We start from the raw sequence: 27,800 nt of genomic DNA on the forward strand, positions 1-27,800 counted from the left end.
CTTCCAGGACAGCTCTCCCGAGTGTCACGAGGTGCGGCAGTGGTCCGGAGCGCGGGTCTGCAAACCCCGTCCCCGCGCTGCACGCGGCTCCCTGTCCTGGCCCCAGCACCTCCGCACTGCTCTCCCACCCCCGCGTTCCTCCGGAGGGACCGCCAGTCTCCCCAGAAACGGCGCGGCTGACAGCAGCGCAGACAGCACACCTATTTTTCCCCTTGGATCAAAACAACTTCAAAAGGGGGACTTCAGAGAGCTGAAAAGTCTGGTTAGCGCATATGCTGTTCTGCGGGAGCCTTTGATTATCCTCCAGATATTTTTAGAGCCCCTTGTAAATGAGCTGTGGCTCCGTTCGCGTGGCAGCAGTTCTGTGAGAAGCAGCCTCTGGCCCCCTGTGCCCACTGCTCCGTGCCACTGCAGAGCCGGACCCGGCACCGCCCCGCCACCTGCCCGGGCCCTCCGATTTAAACACCTCGGGCGGGCACCCACTTAAACCCACTGATGTACTCGGCTGCCCACGCTTTCCCGTCCGCCGCAGGAGAGGCAGATAGGGAAGACAGGCCCCCGGGAAGCACTGCAAACCCCCTCTGGTTATGCCTGCAAGCCCTCAGCGTCGCAGGCACCACAGTCCTCCTGTTTCCAGGAAGAAACAACACATTGGGGTTTTTTGCTAAATCAAGTTTTTAGTGCCAGCTGCTAACAACAGCAAGAGCACATCCAGGACACCAGCACAGCTGGGGAAGAGCGCGCCAGGCTTTAATGCTATGACAACCATCACGGAGGAATTTTTCCATTTCCTTTTCACTCATATCAACATGAGAATCAGTGGTCCTAAAAATGAAGGGCATCTTTAGCCCTAATCAGATAAATTTGTGTGAGCTTCCCTGCCTGACACCAGCTCAGATCGTGCACTTTGCTCGAAGGGATCTTGCTTCCAAGTCCTTGGTTTGAAGCTATCAGCAAGGAGGCTGATCACTGCCAACAGCGGCAGTCAAGTGTCCGCAGCACAAAACCACTTCTAGGAAATTAATTACAAATCAGCAATGCATTTCACACGCCGCCCTTACTCTTGACACACGGTTGAGCTGCTGAAAGTGAAGCATTGTCCTGCTCTGTGTGCTGCTAATTGACTAGCAAAGGCAAAACCCCAGAGATGAGGTTTCCGCTGCTGGCTGCCGGGTGCCCAGCAAACCCAGAGCCTGTTAAGTTGGAGCTAAGCCCTGACAACCACCAGGATTTTGCTGAGCTTGCTTACTGCTCAAAAATAAGCGATTTTAAATCACTACAGTGGAAGATGCCAGAAAATGGCAAATTGTTTGTAACACTTGGACTGCTCAATGACTTCGAGGAAGTCACCAAAAGCAACCTTTTCTATTGGATCACTAATTTTGGGCTATTTTCACTTCTGAGTCTGGAAATTGCCTCTCGCTTCCAGCCCCTGTGGCTACCGTCCCTGGTTAAGATTGTGGGGCATTCACTCTGAAACCAAAGCTTCTGCACAGCCCATCGCCCGCGGGGACTGACGTGGCCAGAATTTCCACCCAAATTTCTCTTCCTTCGGGAGGACCAGCAAGCTGCGTAGCATTGGCACCTTGCAACCAGAACAGCCACCAGTGGGACACAGCTGGGCATCAGGTTAAGTCCAAGACTATGAGCATGCATATGACAGTGGAGCCTCAAAGGGGGAGCAAAAACCTTTTTATACCATATGCATCCATTGCATTAAACGTTTCCGAGAGGGCTCAACTGCTCGCCCACTTCATGTAAAACTGGTTTATCTGCTGGTATCCATTCCCAGGTATCCATACCCAGGATCAATTGGAAAACTGAGATCCCTCCAGACCCAGTTAAATTAAAGAGCCAGTCCTGTTTATGAGAGGTTTCACCTCTACATACTGAAGCTCAGCAATACTATCAGCATCAACACTCGCAGTACGCAGTGCCACATACAGGATCCATACAGTCAGCTGCACAGCTTCCTCCTGCGTTTTCTGGTTCCCCCCACTGACACACAGACACATTTACAGCTGAGCGAACAACTGTTTGAGCTGGAAGGGTTTTTTTTCTGCCTATGTTTCTCTCTAGCTGCAGTTGGCACCCTGTAGCAGGGTTGGCCTAAACCTTTGCAACGCCCTCCCTGCTTGCGCTGCCACGCAGACCTGAGCTGCAGCGAAGGAAGGAGGGCCCATGGCTGAGCCCAAGGAGGCGACGTTTTCAGCTTTGACAGCTGTTTCATCAGAAAACGCAACTCACAGCCCAGTGCTAATCCACGGACACTCGTTTCAGAGGTTGCCTCTCTGGCCCACGCTGATTTAGCAGACATAAGAACCTCCACGTACAAAATTACTCTTATTTCATTGCACTGTTTTAAAAGTCACACCTTTAGTTAATCCACCGTGGACCCAGCCTCAATCAAAACTTTCATGTCAAAGAAGAAGAATCCAAAGTTAAACCAGCCCTTTCTTTTAAGGGTAGAAAAAGTCCAGCTTCCGCTGGCTTTGGAGGATGTAGAGCTCAGGAAAAGACTCTCCATCCTTCAAACCAAACCAGGGACACACGCAAGGTTTTGTCAACGTGCGCTACAAGCACAGCCCACCGCAGCGAAGGCAACGATACCGCCACTGTACCCAACTAGACAGGGAGCGCAGAGGCTGCAAGGGCACCCACTCCGCACCCCTACCCGACCGCGACGCGTGCTGACGTACCTGCGCCGGTGCTGACCCCGCGGGCTGCTGGGAGGTGGCAGCTCCTGCTCCGTGCCGCTGCGGCCTCGGCACAGCACCGGCATAACCCAGCCCATGGTGAAGTGACGCAGCTCCATCACAGGACATGCTGGACTTGCTCACCGAGGTGAGGACGTTGAGACGCGCCCCTTACAGTCGTGGGCTGGCGGAGTGCATCAGCTTAGGTGCCCTTGCTCTGGGAAAATGACATTAACCTCCAAGAACAATATAAAGAATTAGCAACCCAACTTGATAAATTTAAATGTTTTTTTATTAACAATCATTTTACATTACAAGGATAATATGACAAAAGGAAGGTTCTCGTGTACATACTATGATATATCAACATAGCTCTATTCGTATCCAGTGTCCTAGGTCCTTTCACACAGGTACTATAAAGCATAGTCTGTAAAGTAATAACATTTTAATGTTCTCCAAAAGAGTGATATTAACATATTAATACATATGTAGTAATAGACGTCTAGATATTTTTCTCTCATTTCGTGTGTGTGTGTGTGTGTGTGTGTGTGGTGGGTGGGTGAGAGATCGCTTGAAACAGTTCAGCAGGGCTGTGCTTGGATGTGGATGTGGAGAGGTTTGAGACAAAACCTCTCGTTTTCCGGAAGTAGAAATGCATTTTTGCCACCAGTCGGGTGAGTCTAGGAGGATGCCACGACTGGCAGAAAACTCCGTAGCCCTCCTATAGCGTTCGGGACATTACAGCATATGAGACGTGGTTCCCCCACGTAGCCCAGTGAGCTTATTCGACATGAGGTGCAGTGCATGGGAGCCCCTCGCCGGGCGGCAGCGCCACCGGCACGGGCGGGCGGGCGGCGAGGCCGCGGGCTGAGCCTACGCGAGTGTCAGTGGCATCCGAAGGAGGGGGCTGGGAGCGAGGAAACCGTCTCTGAGGTTCGTGAGGAACACGTGCCGGGGAGCTCCCCGCCGGCGCTGCGCGGCTGAGGGGCTGCGGCGGAGCGGGGAGCCGCCGGCGGGCGGGTTGCGGCTGAGGTGGATTACCAGTTGTGTGGAGGAGAGAGGCCTGGGAGAGGGCACTGAGGTGTGTGACAGGGCTTGGGGGGGAGCTTGCACAGCGTCCGCTCATGCAAGACCAGTGTAACGAGTCATTCGGCCGTCGGAATTACAACTCACCCTCCTCCCGACCGAAGCCAACAATTAAAACAAACGGCGAGGAGTGCAGTGGTTGCCAGGCCCAGCGTGGAGCTGCAAAGCCAGACCTCCACGCCTCCCCTTCGACCCTCGTGAGGAAGCAGCACGGTGACCCACCACCCGCTGCCAGCCCAGCCAGAGGCACCTCTTGGGTCCCCCCAGGTACCAGCCAAGGGCTTCACTCTGCAGCGGGGTCAGTGTCCTATGAGTGGCTGTCTGAAGGGGAGGATGGAGGGATGAGGCGGCTGCCCACCCCGCAGGCATCGGCAGACACTCAGGGAGGGCTGATCCGTCGCCCGGATCCACCCCCAGTCCCGCCACAGACATGCCTGTCATGCGAACATAGGTGTGTCTTCGCACGGGCAGGGCAAGAGGGTTGCATCCTTTGGTGCTTCCGTCTGGCAAGGTCAGCACACCACGCGTTGGGGCCCAAAGGCACACATGCGCCACCGACCACATCTTCCGCGCAATCACATCGTTCCCTTTCCTCCAGAAAAACCAGCCGGGCCCCCGGCCAGGCAGGCTGCTCACCGGCCGAGGAGCGGCTGCCAGACCGGAGGGAGCAGAGCGGCTCCTGCAGCAGAGCAGCGGCCAGCCGGACCCAACAGAGCCGCACGTGCCTCCCCAAAGGGGCTTGCACGCTCCCATCCTTATTGCTCCGAATTGGCGGTCTCTTCTCATTCGTGCTGCTCTAGCTCCGTGCGCCATCCCTGCCACCTCTGACCACGCGGCAGCGACCCTCCCTCCGCTCAGTAACGCCTTTGCTCTCCTGCTGCCTTTATCCCAGCGCCACGTCTGTGTCGCTGACCGATGCCCGCAAGCGAACCCACGCTCTTGCTGGGTGCCGCGCGAGCGCCTGCCGGCGTGGGGTGTCACTGGCAGCGTGCCGGCGACGACCCAGGAACGCCGGGCGGAACAGCAGAAAGCCACGTTTTCACGGCACCGGTACCCGCAGTTGCCAACCGCATCCACGCGGAGAGAGAAAAGTGCATGTGAGGGTGGGATATGTATCTGTCCGTGTGTGGACACACAGGACCTCAGCCAGAGGCTTACTCGGGAGAAGACAAGGACACTCAAGCATTTTCCCCCACCAAGACAATCCCCTATTACACAAACCTTATTTAGCACTTGGTTAACATGCCAGCAAGGAGACCCCTTGCCCTAACCACAAAGCCCCTCTCCATAGAGTGCTATACACGTAAATGTAGGCCTCGGTGTATGGCTAAAACTATCCCAAAGTCCAAAGTCTTCAGTGTTACGTGCCTTGTGCCAGAACACAGGGCCAGCCTTACACAAGGGTGGTTGAGTCTATCTCTATATTATATCTTTATATCTATCGAAAACATAGAAATATATAAATATATAGGATTTTATTTATAGATATATAAGCATGTGATTTTAATCTTTTGTACTGTGTGTATATGTACTGGGATGTGCGTATATACAATATATAGACCATATGCATATGTACTGTATACATACACTAGCTTACATGCACACACATCATACGTGTCTCCAAGGGAGACAGGAATTGCATAGGCATTACTGCATTGTATACAATGGCTGGGGGAGCAACGTACCATTTTTCTGCTTTTAAGACCTCTGTCGACAGGGCTGAGAGGGGAATCTGCAAAAGCAGAGGCTGTTGCTGCTTATTTGCAAGCCGGCTGTCTCGGTTGTCTTACCCACTGGTCAAACGAACAGCAATCCTCATGAGATACGAAAGAAAGGGGACCCCGAAGACCCTGTGGGCCACCTGGTTGAGTTTGTGCTGTGAGAAAGAGATGGACCGAGCCTGAAGCACGTCTGAGGAGTCGTTATCAGCAAAAGCGCGACCAGCGCGGGGCACATCGCCGCGGTCAGCTGGAGACCCAAGGCAGATGACACACCGGGACCCTGCCCACCGCGTCCCCTCGCACCCCTGTCCCGTGGCTCCCGCTGGTATGGGAAGAGCTTTGGTCTCTTGTGAGGATTATCCCTGCTGAGTTCGGCCTCGTGGCCGGAGGGCCCAGACCCCTGCGGCCACTGGCGAGCCCTGCAGAAGGACATGTCTGCATGTGCTTCACGGATTTCTGCTTCACAGCAGGGTAAAAGAGGCAGGGAGCCTGAGCAAAAAGGTGGGGGGGGGAAATGGGCAACCAAAAAGCCATTGGGCTAGAAATACAAACCCGAGGGTCTGGAGAAGTGTGCATTATTCACAGTCAGATGCCATAGCCAAGACGCGGGGGGAAGGCGAGAATAAAGAGCTCATTTGAGGAAAACGAAACCCTCCTCTCTTTGCAGCCGAAGCAGTTCAAGATGCTGTGAGCAACACGTTCAAAACAACCTCCTCTCACTCGCTCAGCGCAGCAGGAAAGGCATCGATTAAACCTGACGCACGGCGATCTCCGAGCTAAGGAGGCCTCCCTCCGCGCCACGCCGAGCCCTCCCCATGCCAGCCGCTGCCCCCCGGCCTCGCTGCTGCCCGGCCGGGCCCTGGGGTTTGCAAAGAGGGCCCAGAAATGCAGCCGCTCCCGGGAAAGGCTGGGCAGGCGGGGCACTGGGAAGCCAGGGGCACTTTGCATTGTATTCCTCCCTCCTCCCTATCTCGCTCATGCCGGCAGTCACGTTTCCATCCACAGACTATCCATGGGCGTAACAGCTACAGATCTGAGATAGGCAGGTAAACCTGGAGGGAAAGCTTGCCAAGCACCTGCGTTTGTCCAGGACAAAGGCCGGGTTTATTTTCTGACGTGGGGGTGACGGGGAATTGTTTGTGTTGGGGGAGCTGGGCTGGGCCGGGCCGGCTGCTCTGCCAAGCGTTCGTTTCCCATCACTAATGCAAGGGGTCTCTGACTTTTCCCACTGCCGGGTATCCACAGCATCCCGTGGCCGGGAATCACACTTCCCACCGACACCGCTCACAGGTGCACGCAAAGTTATTTGCAAAAGAAACAAGCGCTTTCCCTTTGCCAGCTGACTGCCTGGAGAAGAAACCACCACTGGCTGCACGTTTTGCTCTGCCGTTAGGAGTAAGAGCAGCCGGTTAAAGATGTCACTGATGAGAGCGGGATTTGCAAACGAACCAAAGGAAAGGAGTGACAAATTAGCGGAATCATTTCTGAACAAGCCTCTGGCAGCTCTTACCTCGCCGACAAGGCAAGGCACCCTTTTCTCCCCGGCGTCAAAAGTACAGCGGCTCAGAGCAGGAGCTGTAAACAGGCCTCTCGGGCGGCGCAGCACAAGCCCCGGGGGAGTGCTCCGGGCTGCAGAGGTGTCTGGAGACTGTCCGCAAGCGTCCCCTCCCTCCACGCAGGCCAGGCACTTGGACGGGCCTGCGACAGAGCCACGTGCCGAGGAGCTTCCACTGCTGCAAACAGAGAGGCAGGTGACTCTATTTCCCCCCACAAAGAGCTTTGGAGTTGAGCAAAGGAAAGAGAAAATGAAAAAGAAAGGGAAGAGGGAAACTGCCTTTACAGCCTCTCCGACAGCCACAGCAGCTTGCATCGAGTATCTTTGTTACTTTTGCTTCTGCTGCCGCGTGCACGCTCCACAAGGAAAAGTCTCCCCCGCCTGCCCATTCCCCTCCGGTGTGTCAACTCACTTTTTGTCTCCAACATCCACGTTCACCTTGCCCATCTCCAGGTCAGAGACTAACGGAGCAGCAATTCGTCTATCCTTTTTATCTTTTTTTTTTTCCTTTTTACATCTCCTCAGATTTTCACTAAGGAGGGAGCCTGCCATCTCCCGGGGCGGGGAGCAGCTCTGTGAGCTTTGCGGCAGCACCCTGAGCAGAGCCGACTCGCCAGGTCTACCAGCACCTCGTGTGGGGAGATCCCTGTTTTACAGTCAGGCAAGCAACTGCCCCAGTCTGCACAGCTGGCGGAGGGTTTCCAGTTTAATTTTTACTCCTCTAGATGAAGGGGTTGATTCGATCACATCACTTATTGGGAAAGACAGGAAAAAAATGCAAACGAAGCTGTTTTTTTGCTTGCTAGGTGTTGCATATCGATGCCCCTGCGCGGCGACGGCGCGATGCCCTGACCTAGCTCGCGACGTTTCCGCGAGGACTGCGGGGAGAAGCGCCCAGCGCCTGCACCCCCACTGGCGGTTCGGTGGGTGGCCCCAGCGCAGGCGCCTGAGCCGCCCCGCAGGCCGCACACACCGTCTGAGGTAAGGCAGAGGGGACAGGGAGTAAGTGCTACGGAGGGTACGCCGCCTGCCCAGCCCTCGCCGCTACATTCGCGGGGTCCGCTCTGCTCCCCTCAGCCGAAGCGCCCCGTTTCACAGCAAAGAGGGCAGAGCCAGGACGCAAGGGTCAGCCACCGCTAGTGCTTCGGGCGGGCTCAGTCCCTCCTCGGTCCCACAGAGACAGAGAGGAAACGCTTCCAAAACTCTGACCCACACCGGTTTAGCTGCTCCGGTGGGGTCTGAAAGCTGAGCCACTACGCAGCGGCGTGGCTGCACGCCTCTGCCCGGCGCTGGCTGCGTAGTTCTGCTGAAGGCAAAGGGGTTAGCGGGAGGTGAGCGAGACCTAGGCAGAAGTGCGCGTTTTCCCGGGGAAGACAGTGCGTGAACCCTGGCAGTGAAAGTGACTCCGAGAGAGATCGGTTCCAAACATGCTACATCTCCATTGAAAACAAACAAAAAAGTTTAAAAAATAAAATAATATTATATATATATATATATATTTATATAAATGAAAAGCTATCAACTAGCAGCAACGGTTCTAGAGATATCTTAGCACCAAGACCAAGGGCAGGGGTGTAACAGGAGAAAGGAAAGGTTCAGTGTTGCTGATACCACCATCACGTTTCCAAACAACACAGCTTGGCACAAAGCTCGTCCCTCTGGGAAGTGAGAACATGTCGGCTCGGACACCTTCTGGACAACAGGTTCTCACTCCCACGATGGTCTGGTCAGGTTGGTGCTGTCCATGCCACATCAGCGGGGCAAGGCACTAGCATCTGTGGAGTTTTTGCACCTTTTTTGTTTGTGGTTTTTTTTTTTGGTTTTGTGGTTTCTTTTTTTTTTTTCTTTTCTAACCTGAAGTGATATTGTGTGAATGCCTGGAGTTCATTTACTTTAAAAGAATAAAACAAATAAGAACCCCAAGCCCACAGAACAATCTCTTTGTGATGGAAGGTGCAAGTCCCCCATTCACATTCCAGCTGGACTCCGCATCCCTTCAAGAAAGGAAGAAATATTTCGCAGGAAGAAGCAGAGCATCCCTTCTTCCTGCTGTCATCAGTCTGCTGTGCTGTGGAACATGTTACCTTGGTCACAAGAGAATACGTGAACCTTTGTAGGACACCATCACATGAATATAATCCAAGATAATCTTGCATTGATAGCTCCTGCCACCAAACCGCAGCAGGTTTTTCTTTCAGTCATTCCAAACAAAACAAAACAAAACAAAACAAAAAACCCACAACAATCTAGGATTATAAAGACATAGTATAAATAATGTAAATTAGAATATAATTTTTTAAGCCTTTGAATCTCCGCCCAGAGATGGCTCTTGACTCATTGGCTGTCTAGCTTCCACAGCAGCCCTGGTTTTGAATGAATAGTTGTATATATATATTTTTTTATCTCCTACAATATAAAAATATAAATGCAAAAATTTCCCCCTGCCTTCTCTATTTTGCTATTTTATAGTCTGCACATGACATCATATTATAATATACGTATGATAGACTGGTACTACGGTTATCATAAAAGGAGCTGAAAGCCAAGTATTACTCTACAGCCCAAAAGTAGGGAGAACTGAGAAAGGGGCATCACAGTTTAGTGGAGGCATTTGTTTCTAAATCAGAAGAAAAACCCAAAATTCCGCCTCCAGCCCTTCCCTCCTGCCAGTAATCTCTGTGAGTGAAGAAAGCTCCCACTCGAGCAAGGAAAACTGGGTGGAGCTGGAGAGCCGGGGGCAACCTCAATGCACGGGATGCTCTGTCGGAAATCAGAAATCTGACGGTCGTCAACAAAAGGCTCAAATGGCTCAATAACTGGACTGGACAACGGAAAGAGAGGCAGAGATTAAAACTGAGGGGGAAAAAACCAACCAACCAACCCCAAAACAAAACAACACAAAAACCAACCCAACAAACCGACAACACACATACAAAGGAAACCACCGGGAGGGTGAGGCTGACAAAGACCCGTCGTCTAGCTTATAGATCATTAGGTTTGAACGTGTAGAGTATGGCCCCAGCACATGCTTCTAAAGAATGAAATGTTGCCACCTACGCTGCAGCTGCCATGGTTGGAGACACCAGTAAATGTCTAAACATTGTCTCAATCTTTAAAATTCTGCTTAGCTTCTATCAGACGCACATCGTCTTAACTTTTAAATTTTCAGTGTGGGTTTTTCCTTAATATATATAATATATATATTTTATATAATATATCAAAGTTTAGAGTATAGATTAAAAAAATTATTCAACAGCTTTCTGATCTGAGGCATTCCTTCCTAAATATCGGGGTAAAACTCAGAGCCATGGTCCATGCTCTGCAACATTGGCTTCTGATCAAGAGACGACATCCTGCTCAGCATTTCAGCCGACAGCGCATAACTATTGCCCGACTTCTCCTCGAACCAACTATCTAGCGCCCTTTTGCAATCGAAGTTGGCAATGGGCGGCCCGTTAACGGCAATCGTCAAAAGATCGCTGAGCTGCTCCAGCGTGAGCCGAGAGCGGTTGTTTTTGCGCACTCTCTGCAGGGCGGTGCGCCCCTTCTCGCAGCAGGCCGATGAGGTGGGAAGGACTTTAAGGATCTGAACTATTTTATTTAGGAGGGGGAATCTCTGTTTGTATTTACAAATGTGACTGAGCAAATCTTTAAAACCGTTTTTGGTATAATAATCCACCTTGAGTTCTCGCCACTCCATCAGCAGACTCCCTCGGGTGTCCATCCCCTCTCTGCAAACCTCTCTGGAAAACGACGGGACCGTCTCCAGGTGTTCAAATATTTGTACCATATCCTCCTTCCCATAGGTCATGAGCTCATCAGTGCTTCTGGGCCAAGCTGCAAGGTCAAATACCTGACAGGCCTTCACAAATGTCCGGCTACGGGAATCGAACCTTTGGGCTAGGATCACCTGGGTCTTCTGGCAGATCTTTTCTCTGATCGACTGGAATTTGGCTTCAGCCACCCGTAGGTTTTTCACAGCAATGCCATTAAAGCTTTCGCGGAAGTTTTCCTCGAATTCCTGCAAGTACTCCCCGGGCGAGTCTGCTAGCCGGCTGATCTCCTGGATGGCCTCCTCTATTTTATCGTCCACCTGCGACACAAGAAGGTACTCCCCTTGGAAGATGTAGGCAAGGCGTGAAAGCACAGCAATCACATCCAATAGGAAGTAGATGAGTTTAATCGACTGGTAGTCCATCAGGAACTGCAGGAGAGCCAAGGCAATGGCAGAAGCGTCCGCCCTTTGGGTCTGGCCGCTGACGTCTTTGAGATGGGCCACAACCTCAAGGTAATCCTTGATTAGAGCGTTGAGGACATTCTGCTCCCCAATGATCCACTTCACTGCTCGAATGTCCCCCAAGAACTCCGTCTCTTCGCACAGAGTGGCAGCAGTGACCCTCAACTCACACATGAGTCGGGGAGAGTAACGATAGAAACTGAGCAGTTGCTTCAAATTGTTTTCTAGCTCCTCCAGGCACGGCAGTTCCTTCCCGCTGATTGCATCCAAAATTTCCAAGTGGGGCCTGTGCACCATAAAGGGCAGGCAGAGAAGCCAGGGCAAGGTCTTTCTGATTGTCATGAACAAGTTGGCTCTCAGGCTGGCGGTAATGTTAGCACCATCGACTCCCAAGCCAATAGTTGGCTTCTCATCCTGCAATCGTATTCCCAGGCTGGAAAAAGCCCTGTCTAGCGCTTGGAGGTAACTGTCCGTTGTAGAAAAGCCCAGTTCCTGAAGAGACAGGAATTCGGTTGCCGGAGGCCCATCGCTGCTCGTGTACTGCACATAAACCGCAACCGTGTCTGCAAGCAAGTCATCGCTCTGCCCGTCCAGGATGATGCTGAGGAAGGGAGACTGTCGGATGCGTTCAACCAGGTCCTCTCGAAGAGCCCGGGCAATGTGGTGGATTAAGATTTGGCAGTCCCCCTCGTTCATGTATTGATCCACCACCTTGAGCTCACACTTCCTCAGTAGTTCTGCCAGAGGCCGAAAGTCGTAGTAGGGCCTGCCCTCCAGGGCCAAGTGGTAGGCGGTATTGAAGAGCAGGGTCATATTTCGGCACATCTCTTCTGTCTTCTCTGGGTGCATCCTGAGCTTGTAAAGCTGCAGGCACTTCTTGTGGAGGTTGCTCTGGCTGTGAAGCTTTATCGTGTGTATCTTGAACTGCTTTGAGCCAATGATGAAGGCTGAAGTCCGAGAGGATTGCACTGTGTACTGCCTACAGACGTGGCACCACATTTCATTCAGTGTCGGGGAGTACCGCAGAAACCAAAACTTTTTAAGCCACTCTTGCTTGAACCGCCGTATCCTCCGGCCCGTCGCAGAAGACATCTTGGAAGGCTCGTCTGTAGCAGCAATCATGTCATTGGAAACCGATTCATCAGCAGAATCCACCTCTTGGTCATCGTCCTCCATGATGGTGGGAACAGAGATGATGCTTTCTGAAGCTGTAAAAAAAAAAAAAAAAAGGAAAAATATATGGTATTTACAAAGTTGCTGTGCTAGAGGAGCATCCTACTGGTGACAGCAGAGCATTGCCTGATGAGCTGGCCACAACGTGCCCTCTCCTGCCCACAAAGCGCTATGGGTAGCATTTGAATCAAGGCTTTGAAGGGAAAATAAATCGATGTTTCTGCATAGGAACTTTGTCTCCAGCACGCCACAACGGACAGCAAGAAAGGACGCTACATCCTGGCCACTTGCACAATACATGGTGTGACCCAAATATTCCCTTTGGTGAAGGTTCCTGGCTGCTCGACAGCACACTCCTGGAGGAAATGAAACGCATCTTCAGAAAGGGACACATGGTTGTGCTAAGGCAGTGGAAGAAACAGAGGGCTTTCCAACAAGGGACACAGCGGGACATCATTTCATACACAAAGAGCGCACATTTCGGTCTTAGCTCAGAGTCATTCAGACTTTCTTGGTAGCATGCGAGGCACTGTGGACGGGCTTCCGCTGAAAGAGAATGCATCAAAAATACAGCAAACAAACTGTCTGCAATGGAATGTCTTTTTTATTGGCAGTGCATTATCAGTTACAACGGCAACAAATAGAGCAAGTTGTCATACAGAGTCTTTCCCAGACAGTGTTTTCCACTGTGCCCACAGCTGTGTCAGCTCCTGGCCCACCCGGTCACAAAACCTGACAACGAACCTTCCACGGAACCACGTGTTCACCTGAATACTCAGAGCAAAACGCTTTAGGTGGGTACACAGCACACAGGCATCTCACTACTCTCCTTAGGCAGGGTTTGGAGAATGCTGTTACTCGGCAAGGCTTACCTGTGGGGTCCGAGAACTCTTGGAGCTCGGGTACCTGGGGCGGTAGCACGGGTGGCTCGGGCAACTTCCCAGACCTCAGCATGTCTAACTCGGCCTGCAGCTCCCGGATCTTCTTCTTCAGCCGGATGCAGTTGGGGCAGAAGGAGGTGGTGGGGATTTCGTGGGAGTTGCCTCGTGCAGAGGCCAGTGACAGCTCGGTGGGGCTGTCTGCTTTGAGTGACAAGGGCTCTTCTTCCTCGTCTTCAAGGATGCCCACCTCTTTGGCTGAGCTGAAAGAGGAACCGTGGGGGACCTTCCATTCCCCCTCGCTTCGGTTTCTGCTGAGGTTCAGGGAGCCATGCTGCATGGCACTGCCACACCTCTCAAAGATGTCTTCGGCCTGGTATTTAGATGCTTTTCTGATGGAAAGAGGCGTACTCGTTGCTAACTGGTTCTCTTCAAATTTGGCGGACTCCAAGGAAGCCTCCAGAACGTCTTTGAAGATGAGGTCAATCTTTTTTTTCTTTGTTTGGGGGTGGGATTCCCCCTCGTCACAGCTGCGCTTGTAGGGGCTCTTCCCTTGTTTTAAGGTGGCGAGCTGGAGCGGCCCCCTCGTGTCCTCTTGATTTTCCACATTCTTTTCTGCCTTTTCCCTCTGCAACTTTTTGTCTCCTGGGAAGGAAAATGAGGGGGGGGGATTATCACCGGGAACCGAGCAACATCCCTCAATCTAAAACTCAAACGAAAAAAGAACAAAAAGGCAGGCTGAATCCCTGCAGGTCTGCACCTTGCGTTACAAACCAGGGAACTGACACAACTCAGTGGAAACCGAGGCTCGCGAGAGGAGGAGCCCTGCTAATGGGCACGTCTGCAAAAACAGAGACAGTCCTGGGTAGCCACAGCGGAGTAGGACCCACACACTCTCAAGAGAAGAGAAACTACAGGCAGCTTGTTTAACCTAACGGAATAACCAACCCGCGCTGCAAGAGGACTACGAGGTGAAGGACTACGAGGTGAATGACTGATCGCAGTGGAACCTAATGCCCAGAGCCCAAGCACCATTTCAGCTGCCTGGAAGACCTGTGCCTGTTTGACTTGGTAAAAGGTATCAAGCGTACAGCAGTGCAGCGAGAGATTCGGATCGTTTCATGACAACCCCAGCGTCTGTGCACAACACGGCACAAAGTCTGCAAGCCCCTTCACTCTCGTTCAGTTTGGAGGCTGCTCCAAGTAAAAATAACTTGCGCTCTTAAACCCCAAGGTACTCATTGTCAACTGAGCTACAACGGGTGAATGCCTTCAAAGGATGGGACATCTAGTTTGTCCCGGTGGAGTCTAAGAGTGTGGCAATTCAGTGATCAAAAAAAAAAAACAATAATAAAAGCAACCTCATACAAATTACTAATTGCTTAAAATAAAGGGAATAGCCAGATTTCCTTACCTGGAAATTCAAAAGACGATAGGTTTGGCTCAATTTCCATCATTCTTCTATCTTGTAAATAACTTCAAGCATTGATGGCTTCCCAAACAAGACGCTGCTTTATGCTGATTTTTGGTTTTGTTTGCTTTTAAAGTGTCATGCTTTCATAAGAGTTACGGAGCAAAAGCTACCATTCCCTCTCTAAGGACAGCAATGCTAAGAATGCAGAAAAGATGCAAGACTCGCAACAGTTAGAGTAAGGCACCGAAAAAGGGCTGGCCCGACTGGCAGGGATTTTGCACTGGGTTTTGATGCTGGCTGCCAAACCCAGCCACTTCTTGACTGAATCCATAACAACAGATCTCATTTTCAACACATTGACGAGAATTTCTACGGGCAAAGCTTTGAGCCTCTGATTTAGTATTTCCCCCGTTACGGACTATAACAACTACTGGCAGAGGTAGGGATTTAGAGAATGGATTCTTCTTCTTTTCCGGTGGTTTTTTCCCCCAACCAACCGAGTGGTTCAGCCCTATGGAAAAGCTAGAAATCACAGGATGATCCCTCACTTTATTGGTCTCACCTCCATTGATGAGGCGGGCCAGAAACTACCGGCAGAAACAAAACCCAGGAACCACGTTATTTTTCTGTGAGTTAATAAAGCGTGCCACTGCACTCGACAGGCTCATCTGCAGGGGATTTGAAACCTTTTAAATAGCAAGTGACTCAACAGATTTTGGCGTCGCTCCCTGACCGCCTCCCAGTGCCCTCCCAGCTGCGGCTGCGATGTCTCGCAAGTCTAGCAACGGCCCGAGTGATGCTCCGTTTTAACAACGTCTCTGCACTCCGTCTGCGAGTGCAGTGGGCCCAGCTCGCCGCGGATGAGCTCACCGAGAGGTCAGGGGGGTTCTAGGATGGTCTCTGCAGCCACATGGGTTTCTACCCGAGTGTGTGGTAGGCTGTGGCGGGTCCTGAGGAGCCCGGAGGCAGATCTTCACCTCACTCGTAGCACAGAGCAGGCTGTGAGTTGCCATTTCAGCTCGCACAAACCATGACACCACGACAAACCATGACTAAAGGCATATCTGTATGGCTGGGCAATTGTTTGTAGCCTTCGTGGCCCTCCAAGGCAGCTGCTCCAAGGGCATAGTCTTTCTCTTGCCGTACTTTCAGAAAGTACTAAGCCATCTGGACAACTAATGTGTGCATGGGATGCAGCAAAATCACTGCAGCCTGTACCTAATCACTCAGTGATGTTTATTAACATAAAAAAGCACATTCACACCAATGTTAATTCAGAAGTGGGAATTGCCCAAGTACAGCCATCAAGATGTAACGCTGCAAGTGCGTTACAACTCCAAGGTGATGGAGATAACCAGCTTTTTCAGGACATCTTGTCCACCCCATGATTAAAGAGGAGACACCTTTTACCAAGTCAAGGCAGCAACAGCAGCTGTCTAATAATATACACGGGAATCTTAATTAGAAAGTTATATTTAGTGTGGCTGCCCCTCTGAGGCCCTGCCATTCTGTGGCTAGGCCTGGAAAGAAATGCCCTTAATTAACTTCAGGTCTCAGCATCGAATAGATGAACAGACGCATTAAGAATTTTTGCCTTCCTCTAAAGCCCCCTGTATTGCTGACATTACGCTGACCTAAAGGACTGCTGGGTTTGTTCCAGCATGACTACTCTTAAGATAAGATAACAATTTTTATCCAGGGAAGAATCAGTCTGACAAGTACAAAGCCTCCTGTACGTTGTACACGCACTCTAAGGTTGTGAGACTAAGGAGTCTCTAGCTGATGTCGCGCTGATCCCAAATTATCTTTCTGAAGAAAGAGGAGATAAATTAAGCGAGGAAAATGGACATACAAACACACCAAGGAAATCTTTCTTTCATATGCCCAGAAAACCAGCTGGAGCTCCCTCATACAGGCTGCTCACAGGAGCCAGAGAAAGCAGCACGTTCAGAAGAAAAACCTAACGCCTGTGCGTGGGACCACCAGCTTGGCAATCTTCAGGCCAGAAAGTCTTGTGACAGAGGAGCTCTGTGATCCCTGGGCTTTGCATCAGGCCCTTGCAGCACACACGCGACATGACACAACACGACACGTGACACGACACAGCACAAATCTTTCTTTCACGATCTCCATGACAGTGGTTACATTATTCTTCTTGTGCACCCATCCATCCACGCCACGCAGAGCTCTCACCCAGAGGTGCTCTGCTTCTAGAAATGCAGCTCTCCTCGCACAGCCTGTGCATCACCTACTTCACCCACCGCACTCGGTCCAACCAGCGTGGCAGCCCAAGGGGGTCGGGGGAGAGGGTGGAAAGGGAGGGGACTCACCGCTTGTGAGATTCCTGTTGATGGTCTCCTGGGACATGCTATGCAACCGCTTCATGTAATCCTCACTGTACCAGACCCGCAGCTTCTCCCCAGGGCGGATGTCACGGCAGGCACGGAAGTAAATCCTCTCGCTGTGCTGGAAGGCCATCAGGTTCTGCTCCCTCTCCTCCCGGGAGATGATCACGTACCTGAGGGCGAGGTGACAAGGCAGGCGTGAAGCACAAACTTTTCTCCTGTGCCCCCCCTTGCACCAGCATGACAACCACGATGAAGCCAGCATTGACCTTCGGAGAGAGCCATCAACAGACTTTCCAGACTGGAAAGCATGGAGTTGTAAGTAATGGTGTGCAAATTGCCGGAAATACAGGACAACGAGCATGGACACCCAGGGAACACTAAGCTAGTGGGTCCATTTCTGCTGTGGAAGGGATGACAGCAATGTACATCCAATCTGAAGGAGTATCTCTGCCAGTAATGGTGACGCAGACTCTCATGGGCAGAAATTTCTTTGCCTAGTGATGGAAACAAGGACTTCTGGATTCCCCACCATCACTTCACATCCCAGGGCCTCCTTCTTTGTTCTCAGGAGCATCCAGAACATGGCAGGGTCAATCTGCCTGTCTCTTTCGCAAAACCACCATCTTCCTTTTTAGCAGAAACCAGATTTACTTGCTTCTCTCCTCTCAGACAAGCGGAATTGAGATACTCAGGGCAGAAACAGGGACACCTAATGTGCATGGGGGTATTCGCTGGTTGTCCAAAAGGAAACCAAGGACATGCCAGTACTGGAAGGTTTTGCACTTGGGAATTCAGCGGGGTGTGACATAAAAATACAAACAGCCCTGCGAGTCTCAGGAAAGCCCAGCACCACGTTGTGGGGATCTCCTGGCAGTGCTGACAGAAAGATCGCTTTCTGGGCATGGGGTTTGTTTTCCTGATTTAAAACAGCTAAATTTCAGCTCAACAGAAATGTATTAATTCACACTCCAGACAACTGGCCCTCTGTGCAACTTGGTAAGACAGAGATCTGTAGCTAGGATCATATTATTTGCTCTCACACTCCCCGTGTTCTTGCTAGAGCACATGGAAAAGGCTTGATAATACCGGTTTCAGCTGCCACCACCATGAGCTCATAACGCCCACCCAGGACCAGGAGGAGGCCCTGTCACGGTATGTACAGACCCGAGAGCAGATCTGAACCATTCACAGCTAAAAGCTTTTCCTTCTCTTACGCCATTTGCCTCTATTATTCAGCACTCCCTGGCACAGTAACATTAACGAAGGCGAACGGCATATGGCTCCTCTGACATCTGCTGCTACTAGCCCTTGCCCACACGTTCTCTTATAGCTCACAGGTATTTCGTTTCATCGGCTTAAGAAATCTGTGAATTTTTCCTTGAATGCTCTCCCCTTCTCTGGCCATGTGCATGCACAGATGAAGACACAAGCCCACCTGTATGTGATCACCAAGCCACACACATAAGGTCACAAACTTGGTGAAACTTCCCGCAAAACACAGAAAACAAGTCTGCAGTGTCTCAGACTGCCCGAGGCTCCAGCAATTCTGGTTTTAACGTTAAGCAACTGTGCATGTGCCTGCAATCAGCTGTATTTTCCCTAATGTGTGCTACCCAGGATGCTCCGCAACCTTCAGTAATTATTTAAACAGCAGGCTCTGGCACTGCCAAAATTAGCAGAACGTTGGCTTTTGTTAACCCTTTTACTTTTGATCACAAAACAAAGGAACTTTTAAACGACCAATTTGTGTATTTGAGAAGGAACGGAGGCCTGGACCAGCGCGGTGGGAAGGAGGTCCTGCAACGGCACACAGCCAGCGCTGCCAGGCTGTCACTTCTGGGTGGCAGTGACGACTCCACAGAAGGTGTATCAGGCATTCAGGCAGCCATGAGATACACAACCCTTGAGATAAAGCAGTGTGCTGTGGTCAGTCTGATGCCCTGCAGCACAGGAGATCCTAGAGGATGCTCTCCCCAGTCCAAGCAAAATGCTAGGATGTTTCCCAGCGCCAGCTAAGGAGAGACCCTGCGGCTGCTCTGCATCCCACTGCCCAAACATCAGCCGGAGCAATGACAAGATCAGGCTGCCCCTGCGAAGGAGCCCGGTTAACTGCAGAGATTTATCACCCCCAAGACACTCACAGCTCCTTCATACAACGTACAGGACTCATCCCCACAGCCAGTGGCACTGAGGAATTCACGGGGCAGTGGCAGGACGGTCCGGCGCATTCCCAGCAAACTGCATTTACAGCAAGATGTAGAAAATTCTCTGAAACACAACTTTGCGTGGGAAGCAGAGAGCCTGGTTAACTATTCCCACCAGGGCTCACTTTTATTACGAAGTATTTTATTAAGCATGAGCATGCTTTTCCTGTTCTCTCTCCTCCTGCCTGTAAACCTCTCCAAGTTTCTGCCCGAGAGTGTCCTTCAGCTCTGCCGCCCGTGTCCTGCGGCTCCGGCCGCCTCCCAGCGCGGCGGGGAGCTGGGAGGAAAGCGCAGGCAGGAGGGCGTGAGCTGCAGTACTGCTGCAGCCCTGCAGCACGCCACCCAGCCGCCCGCTCCCATCCAGCCTCCTGCAGCAATCGGCGCTGCCGATTTCACCAGGATGTATGAAGAAAGCCCTTAACAGGCAGTTGTGGAATAATCCAGTCACAAACACGTTTCTTCACAGCTGCTGGCAGCTAGCAACTGGTATATGCTCTGAGAGGAAGCTTTACATCTGTGATACTTCCCTGAGGTTACCTAAACGGGGATGAGATCACCCACATAAATGAACCGCTTTCGAACCAGCGCTGCCCAGCCCCAGCTCCAGCGAAAGCGAGCCCCGGGGCACAAATGCCACAGGTTACGAAGGATTGCATAAAACCCGAATTCCCCCTGTCGGTCTAAGACACCTCATGCCGCTGCACACCACGGGTTGGGGGCAGGTGTTTTCCCAAGGACAGAGGAAGCCACTCCACAAGAGAGCAGCCTGCTTGGCGAGGCAGGGGCACAAACTGCCTGCGGCGGAGAGGAGAGACTGTACCAGCCTGCCTTCACTGACATGTCTTCCTGAGGCTGAAGCGCTCACGTCCGGAGCAACCCTTCCTGCAAAGGTTGGAAAGCAGCCAGTCCCCCTCCTAATGCCAAACACTCAAGCTGCATTGAGGCAAGGCGGCTACCTCGGTTTAATGCCCAGGACAGGCACGGCTCGGCTGACACGAATACTGCACGCAGACGGGCATGGCCCTGCTTGCATAGCAGGTTTCCCAAGGAACCACGATCCCCAGAGGAAGAGCAGGGTTGGGATGCCGTTGGGGCAGACCCAAGCCACCAAAGCTGCTCCTGTTCCTGCAGACAGGCACTTCGTGTCCTGCTCAGTCCCTGGGACAAGCCAGGCTCAAGAACACCACCGATTTTGCCCAGGCTCTTCAGGACCAACCATTGCACCGATGGAGACCATTTATGTCCCATTTGCAGCTACTGGAGCTTGGATCAACCCCATGGCTGTCAGAGCCACAGCTCCTTGCTCCGAAGGGCCACCTTTCCCATAGCCTTTCTAGCTAGCAGCAAAAAACCATCCTCGTCTCCCTTTTTTCTAAGCCACAGCCCACTCAGGACACCAAATTGCCAATTTTTGGCATGGCCCAGTGAGCATGCCCAGAAAAACATCAAGGTATTTTTTGGCAGCTGGGACCATTCCTCTCCAGGAGAGGATCGGAGCAGCCAGGAGAGACAGCGAGGAGGAAGGAGAGCCCCGCAGATGGAGGGAGGCTCAGGCTTCTGCCCCTGCCCCAGATTTGCCCCATGGCTCCCCCCTGCCCCCTGCCCTCCGGCTGGCCCTGGGGATGCTCCGCTGACGCCCTGCCAGGGCAGAGCACCCCAGGGAAAAGGCCACTGGCCTTTCCCAAATCAACCTCAGGTGCAGAGCCAAGGGAGAACATCCCACGCAAGAGAGCTGCCACCAGCCCAGGCAGACGCCACGGGGTGCCATAGCCGCAAACCCTGCCGCAGCCCTCCACGCCGAGTGCCTCCAGGAGACCCAGCATCTGTGACAGGCTTGTCACCAGTTCAGGCAAAAATTGTATGAGAGAAACAAATGACTCAACAACAGCTGTGTTAAAAGACTCGTATTTTTATTGCATTCTTAACAAAAATACTTTTAAAGAGAGAATTTTTTCAGCATGTACAAGACATGGAGATACTGGGGTTGAGCACAGCAGTTTGCTTTGACACGGGCACTTACTTCAACAGCCAGTTAACATGATGGGTGCCGGAGGAAGTATCCTTTGTGAGCCAGTACAGAAAAGCCACTCCACCGAGGGGTCTACACAGGGCAGGAGATATGTCCCCAGATCTGGGCCAATCTGTAACAGTCCACAGAGGAAACTGGGGGAATCATCAGGCAGGTTATAGCACAAAGTCCTTTCTCCTCCCAGAGCCCAGCCTTTGGGGGTTTGCATTGAAGGCTGAGCATCCTGCGCCAGGACAACGGGATTCTCGCTCTGAACGTGTCTGTGTGGGCAAACTGATGGCAGCGATGATGCCAGCTCCCTCCAGTTCCCAGCACCTGCGGAAGTCTCCTCCTCTGCAGGCCTGAGGGTTCCTGGAAGGGATCCCCCCGGACAACATCAGAGGAGCTAATCCTATCAGTATATTCATGGGAGAACATCAGCAGGGACCAAATACTATAAAAATATAAAATACTACTTCTAATATATAGCAGCAGCTCTGTATTGACTCAGAAATCCTTTAAAACGTATTACCATTTTTTCAGTTCTCTGTGATTCATAAATTAGATCCACTTCTACCAGATTTCCCAGTCTTCCCTTCAACTGAAGACAGACTCTGACTTTTCCAGAATACAAATGTTACAACAGAAGTAAACCGACATTCTCAGAGGAATGTGAGCGAGTACTGTCCTGGTCTGGCACCAGCACTACGAGGAATGTCTTCTGCATGAAACCACCGTGGGTCATTCCTCAGAAAGGAGGTTTTTCTCCTTGCCAGACCTCTACTTCCTTGAGCAAGGGCCTTTTACCACACCACTAAAAATAAATTACTTGAATTAGAATTACAGAACAATTAAAAAGAAAACAGGAAAAGCACGTCAGGAATGCCTGACACAGCAGACATATAGTGAGCTTTCCAGAAGAGAAGCTAGTGCACTATGCTTTCAAAGGACAGGCCAGACAGATTAAAGAAGATCCTTCAAGATCACATTAAACAAGCCATCCTTCTGCTATACTGCGCTGCCTATGTTCAACTCCCGCTGAAGCTTACACAACTTTTCGGCCAAGTGTGTAGCCCAGCCATGGCATGACGACGGGCGTTCGTATTAACTTGAACAGTTTCCTGCGACCCACCTCCACGTACAATAGGACAGCCCGGAGAGCAGCGGCGTGCTAACTGTGCGTGGGTAACACCTTGGCCCTTTTCCCTGCTGAAGCATGACATGATAATGGCCCAGATTTTTCCAGAGATGAGGGCAGCATGGTAGGTGCAGATGTGCAAATCAAGCAGAAGACAGACATGTTGTAAAAAAGCTGCCACATATACGTTATCACCACCTGAGGTGACATTATTAAAGCCTGGTTTCAGAATCAGGGTTGTACATGGAAACCTCATGCAGCACTAAAGCAATTCAAATATAACAGTTCTTTCTTGCGTCTGTATGGGGAAAGAAAGCAGTACAAAACCAACATGTCTAAGATTTTAACCTGTATAGCTGTGAATTTAGATTGTAAACTCTTCACAATAGGAGAACACAGTACAGATCCCACTCTAAATAACACTAAGTGCAAAGCAAGTACTAAAATTGACAGAATTACAGTGATACAAAACCAAACTGTTCCCGAGGTCAGAAGCAGGCCCTATAGCTTTCCTTGTTTCTGTGCAGTCTCTCACATTTTGAAGAGGGTGAGGTGGTTCAAAACTGAAGATTGTAACATGCAAGAAAATAACAGGATACAATTCTCTTTAAATGTCGTCATATTATGAAATAATTGTATTTCAACTGCAATTGTGAAGGGTAGGTAGGGATTTCAGACTGGAGCAGACAAAAATTAAGCTCTCTTATATAAGTGCAAGTGGTACTGCAGGATCCAGGCATGTGCCACAGCAGCCCTTCTCAGCAGTCTAAAACCACGCAGTGCTCAGACCTGTCCTCCTGTCCTCAGCATCGTGCCTTCCTCCCCTCCCTGCACAAGCTCTGCTTTTACACCCCTCTCCCCAAAACTGTGTGTTAGTCACAGTAAGCCTTAGACTGCCCATTATTGCTGAACGCAAGATAAAAATAACGAGCAATAAGAGCCTTTAGAGCCATAAGGATGTATCTCTGCACAGCGCATATACTAATTTGCAGGAAGATAATGGGAAAGCAGTAGTAGGGTAAATTTGTGGGTTGATTGCAAAGGCAGCTCTGTAGTACACTGTCTCAGTAAATAACATTTCACAGGCACGAGAAGAGATCAAGATAATGATTCCTATTGCATCTCTCAGCTTATAGACCGTGCAAAGCACGGGGAAGCCAATGAAAACTCCTATCTCTATGAACAGAAAGATGTTCTGCATCCCAAGCTCTGTAAGATTTGAGATTCCTCTTTGCCATTGCAGAGGGCCAGCCCCGCTATTCAGCTGCCGCAATTCACACTGCTCTGTTAGCTAGCAGGGGGATGGACGGGTTAGGGCAGCTGCTGACCTTCCCCACAGAGCACTGAGACACATGGAGAGGCTATGTGAGCATGCAGCTCAGGAAGGGGCATCCTTCTTTACTTGATATGAAGCAGACTAAGAATGGTGTTTTCTCTTCCGTGACCTGGTAGTCCGTGCAGGAGGAGTCTGTTTTGGGGGGTTTTGGCCAGACTCTGCGCTGGGCTCAGGGGGCTGTTTTGAGCAAGCTGCTTGCAGAAGAGACCCCTGCATGACACTAGGATCCTGTATCCTATGGAAAGCCTGCACCCCATCACGGATTTCTGACAGGGTCTGGCACATCTGGCCGACCTGGCTGGTGAGGTCAGCCATCCTCTGACTGATGACATGCATGCTGTCTGCCATGTCTCTGTGAATAGCCACCAGCTCCTGGCAGAACTGCCTGAACAGGTCTGTTTGCTGCGTGTGGGAATGGAGAAGCTGGCGATCGAAGCTGGAGAGGGGCGGGCTCCTTGTGCGGAGGTTCGGGGGTCTGCAGGAGGAGGTGGTGCGCGGGGGTGGACGGTGCAGTTCCTGCCTTTGGCTGGTAGCTTCCGAGTGCTCTGATGAGGAAGAGGTGTGGAGGAAGGAGGGCCCGGAGAGCTGGTTGACTGCTGCACTGGCCCTCTGCAGCGATGAGAAGCGATGTTCCCTAGAAGTGCCTGGCATCTCTTCGTCTTCGTCAGCTTAAACAGAAGTGGAAGCATAAATTATTAATGTGAAATCCCTCACAACTCTGACTTCTGTTTCATGGTATCTCAAAGCACATGGAAAAAGGGTTCTCCCCTCCCCCCAGCCTGCCAATTGAGACAAGCCTGTATCTCCTGATGCATAACTCAACATGCACGTGCTGCAACGTTAGCATCTGGGTGACAAGCTTAGCCGTAAGAGGCCTGAAGAGCAGGTGAACCTAGTCAACCGAGGAGGAATCCAAGCTGCCATGGTATTCTGTACACAGCATTGTTCATTACTAGAAGATAAATCCATTTCAGACAGTAGCAATGAATCCCCTTCCCCAAAACCATAACTAGCTAGCACACTCCAACGTTTTGGAGGGACGAAGGCTCCTGGCCTTTGGTCCAGTCCCAGAACACTCTGACACACTTAGTTCCTCATGCCAAAACCCTGCTCCCATGTCATTTCTTACATCCTCCGCACTGAGAAAAGCATAGACGTAGTATTTGCTGCTCGCAAAGTCTGTACTGCAAGGCCGCTATGTGGCCTGGCATCGCTAACAGAACCAGGCAGTCAGGCGTAGCAGCAACGGGACCCTATATTATTTGGGCAAGTATACTTGATGCAAAACCAAAACCAAAGCAAAACACCATGGGAAAGTTCTCATTAGCCTGATAAACATCTAGTGATGTGCCAGTTCACAGGTACAGGCACATCAAGTGTAAGAAGAGATGATACTTCACTTGTTGCAACTGCCCACTATCTCCTTGCACAAGCTTTCATTTTACCTCTGAAATAGCACAACTGGCTTCCACAATAGCTGCAAAGAATGACCAAGTCCCACTTCGTCAGTTCTTGAAGATTTTTGTCCTTGCTTTCCCACTAACAACATTATTTCAGATACGAGGTAAGACCTAATGCAGTAGGACAGTGCCGCCCATGAAGTGTTAGTTGGCTCAATTCCCAAGAAATTATCCCCTCTTTCTCTCCTTTGTATCCCTAAAAGCTCACAGACCAAGAAGTTGCACCTCCACACAAGAGAACTGTATGTACGCAACTGGGGAAAGAACTTGCAAAAAGCAGCTTGCAGTTCAGCACTGGAAGGCATCTGAGCGTTGTAGTGTAAGAAGATTAACTTAGAAAGCAGGGCCAACAGCTTCTTAAAAAACAGGGAAGAAGGGAGTCATTATCATCTACCTTTTTCACAGCATTTGTGCTGAGCCTTCAGACCACTAGTGAGAAACCATTAGTAGCCTGGCCTCAGAGCGTAAACATCAGCGATCACTAAGACCCCTCAACAGCCCTCTTGGAAGGTGGTCACCATGCAGTGATCCATTAGTGACCAGCACATGGTTCTCAGCCTGACAGCACTGCTATTTTATTGGGGTGCATGCAAGATGAAGAACTCCTAATCCTTTACAAACACTGTCTCAAAGCCTGGAGGTAGTTGCACTTCAACTACAGATGTTCCCTCACTTGTAGGATTAGTTCAGACTTACGACCCATTAAGAAAGTGGAATCTGAAAAATGTCTACCCTTAGAAGAGAGTATGGAAAAGGACTAGATAAACAGATAAAGAAGATGATCTTAACTTGGAAACAGCTTTCCCTCAACCCATCTCAACACCCCCTGATCACCAGAGCAGGCTGTCTTGAAACCAAACATGGCAGTAGGACCTGGCTTGACAGGCAACCCAGCATCTCACAAAACACACAACGCTCTTCTGGTGTCACACTGAGATATGCAAGCATAAGACAAAGAGGTGTTAAGGCAATGATACTTACAGCTTGTTGACGGGCTGTCAACCACGTCCAGATCCGCTCTCCGGAAGCCGTGCATCTGGTGTGACGAATGCAGTGTCGACTCGATGGCTCTCTCGTGGGCGGTCAGGACGATGGCCGAGGGCCGCCCCGTGCTGCCGGGGCTGGAGAGGGACCTCTGCATGAATGCCAGTTTGTCCTTGGTCCTTCTCTTCATGTCGTCCCATCTGTGTTTAATGTCTTTTACAGACCTGGGGACCTGGCTGACTGAGGTGATCTGCCTGGCTATGCCTTCCCAGATCTTGTCCCTGTCAGCATGGGATAGACGCATTGTCTCCCTCCCAAACAGCATGGCTTCATTTCGGGTCACCTCAGTGACCAGAATGTCCAGTTCCTCCTTGGAAAACTTGGGCTTCCTCTTTCGTTCAGCCATGTTCCTTGGGTTGAACATCCCACAAAGCACAATTGGGTAAAAGGAAATCAGCGCAAAGTATCCCCCTGCATCCAACCACTTGGCCAGTGCGGCACTGGGGCAGAGGAGTTCGGTGGGATCCAGCTCCCCCCACCCGCAACAACCTCTCAGTTTTCCTCAATCGCACCAGGAAAAGGCAGCCGTTTTGTTTTTAAGAGGCAATTTTCAAGCTTAAGAAAAAAAACATCAAGCGACACTAGTGTGAAGAAGCCTTCTCAGCTTTACAGTTAAAATGAAATTTTACACTTCGTCTGATGCCCTGACTTAACTATGAGAATTTCAGTACAGCCTCACATCACTTGCCGCAGTTTGTGCACAGAAAAAAGCGTGAGAACTCGCAATCACGTTGATGAATTTGCTTCTAAGGTGACATTGCTCGAAAATGGGTTCTCGAGGAAATTTAGAGGCCTGAAACATATCTTATTGCCTGCCTGGCACAACACGCAACGGAAACTTTTACACCACCCTTGCTGTTAAAACTTGCAGGATGTCATGCAGACGCTACATCAAATTGGATTTTTTTCAGGGGAGGGAGATCTCGACTAGACTCACGGGCAATTTCTGCAACTCACTTTTCCTAAGGAAAAGTCCTTTCTTCAGCACCAGGGGTACTGCACATCCAGTGTTTGTCTGCTTCCAGCAAGCTCTTGTTTCACTCAGAAATGGTTGCCGTTTCCTATTGTTCGCAAAAGGAATGAGGCCACCCACTTGCTTTTCCTGGCTAGGCTTTGCTGTCAGTGCCACTGACAGGAGCCTGCTCCCAGTTTCTGGTGCTTCAAACGAAAAACTCAGAGCCTCAGCCCATCGAGAAGAAGAGGCAGCCACCCTAAGAACGACCACTTTTGTCCAAAGATATATGTGTGTATGTGTTTGTTTTTCCAGCCACATTCGAAGGAAACTTTAAAAAGAAACAAAACATTAGTCCTAAATAGGGCTTTGGGGGGGGGCGGGGGGGGAAGAAGGCGGCAGATCTATTCAATAGGGAAGGAGAAAACAAACTGCACGAACATGCAGTTTTGCACATAAACAAGTGGGATTGTGGACAGGGGAATAACCCACAGCCTGGGCAATGGACACCTGTGTATAAGCATGCAGAACAGCACAGAAGAGATCAGAG

The 27,800-nt window shown here is 50.9% G+C and overlaps 1 protein-coding gene across 2 annotated transcripts in view; it reads right to left on the reverse strand.

Moving 5' to 3' along the window:
- Window positions 1–4,205: 4,205 nt before the first annotated feature.
- PRDM11 (PR/SET domain 11) overlaps window positions 4,206–27,800 on the reverse strand; it is a 49,908-nt gene continuing 26,313 nt past the window's right edge. The window contains exons 6-8 of one of the 2 annotated variants that reach the window (XM_075152336.1): window positions 17,091–17,278; window positions 13,341–13,991; window positions 4,206–12,503 (exon numbers count right to left, since the gene is read on the reverse strand). In XM_075152336.1, the coding sequence (XP_075008437.1) occupies window positions 10,339–12,503; window positions 13,341–13,991; window positions 17,091–17,278 (3,004 nt within the window). In that variant the 3' untranslated portion in view covers window positions 4,206–10,338. Of the gene's footprint in view, window positions 12,504–13,340; window positions 13,992–14,760; window positions 14,925–17,090; window positions 17,279–27,800 lie in introns of those variants that run through there. The other variant, XM_075152337.1, reaches the window with a different exon arrangement.

The sequence above is a fragment of the Calonectris borealis genome, chromosome 5, assembly GCF_964195595.1.
Source record: "Calonectris borealis chromosome 5, bCalBor7.hap1.2, whole genome shotgun sequence".
Taxonomy (NCBI): Eukaryota; Metazoa; Chordata; class Aves; order Procellariiformes; family Procellariidae; genus Calonectris; species Calonectris borealis.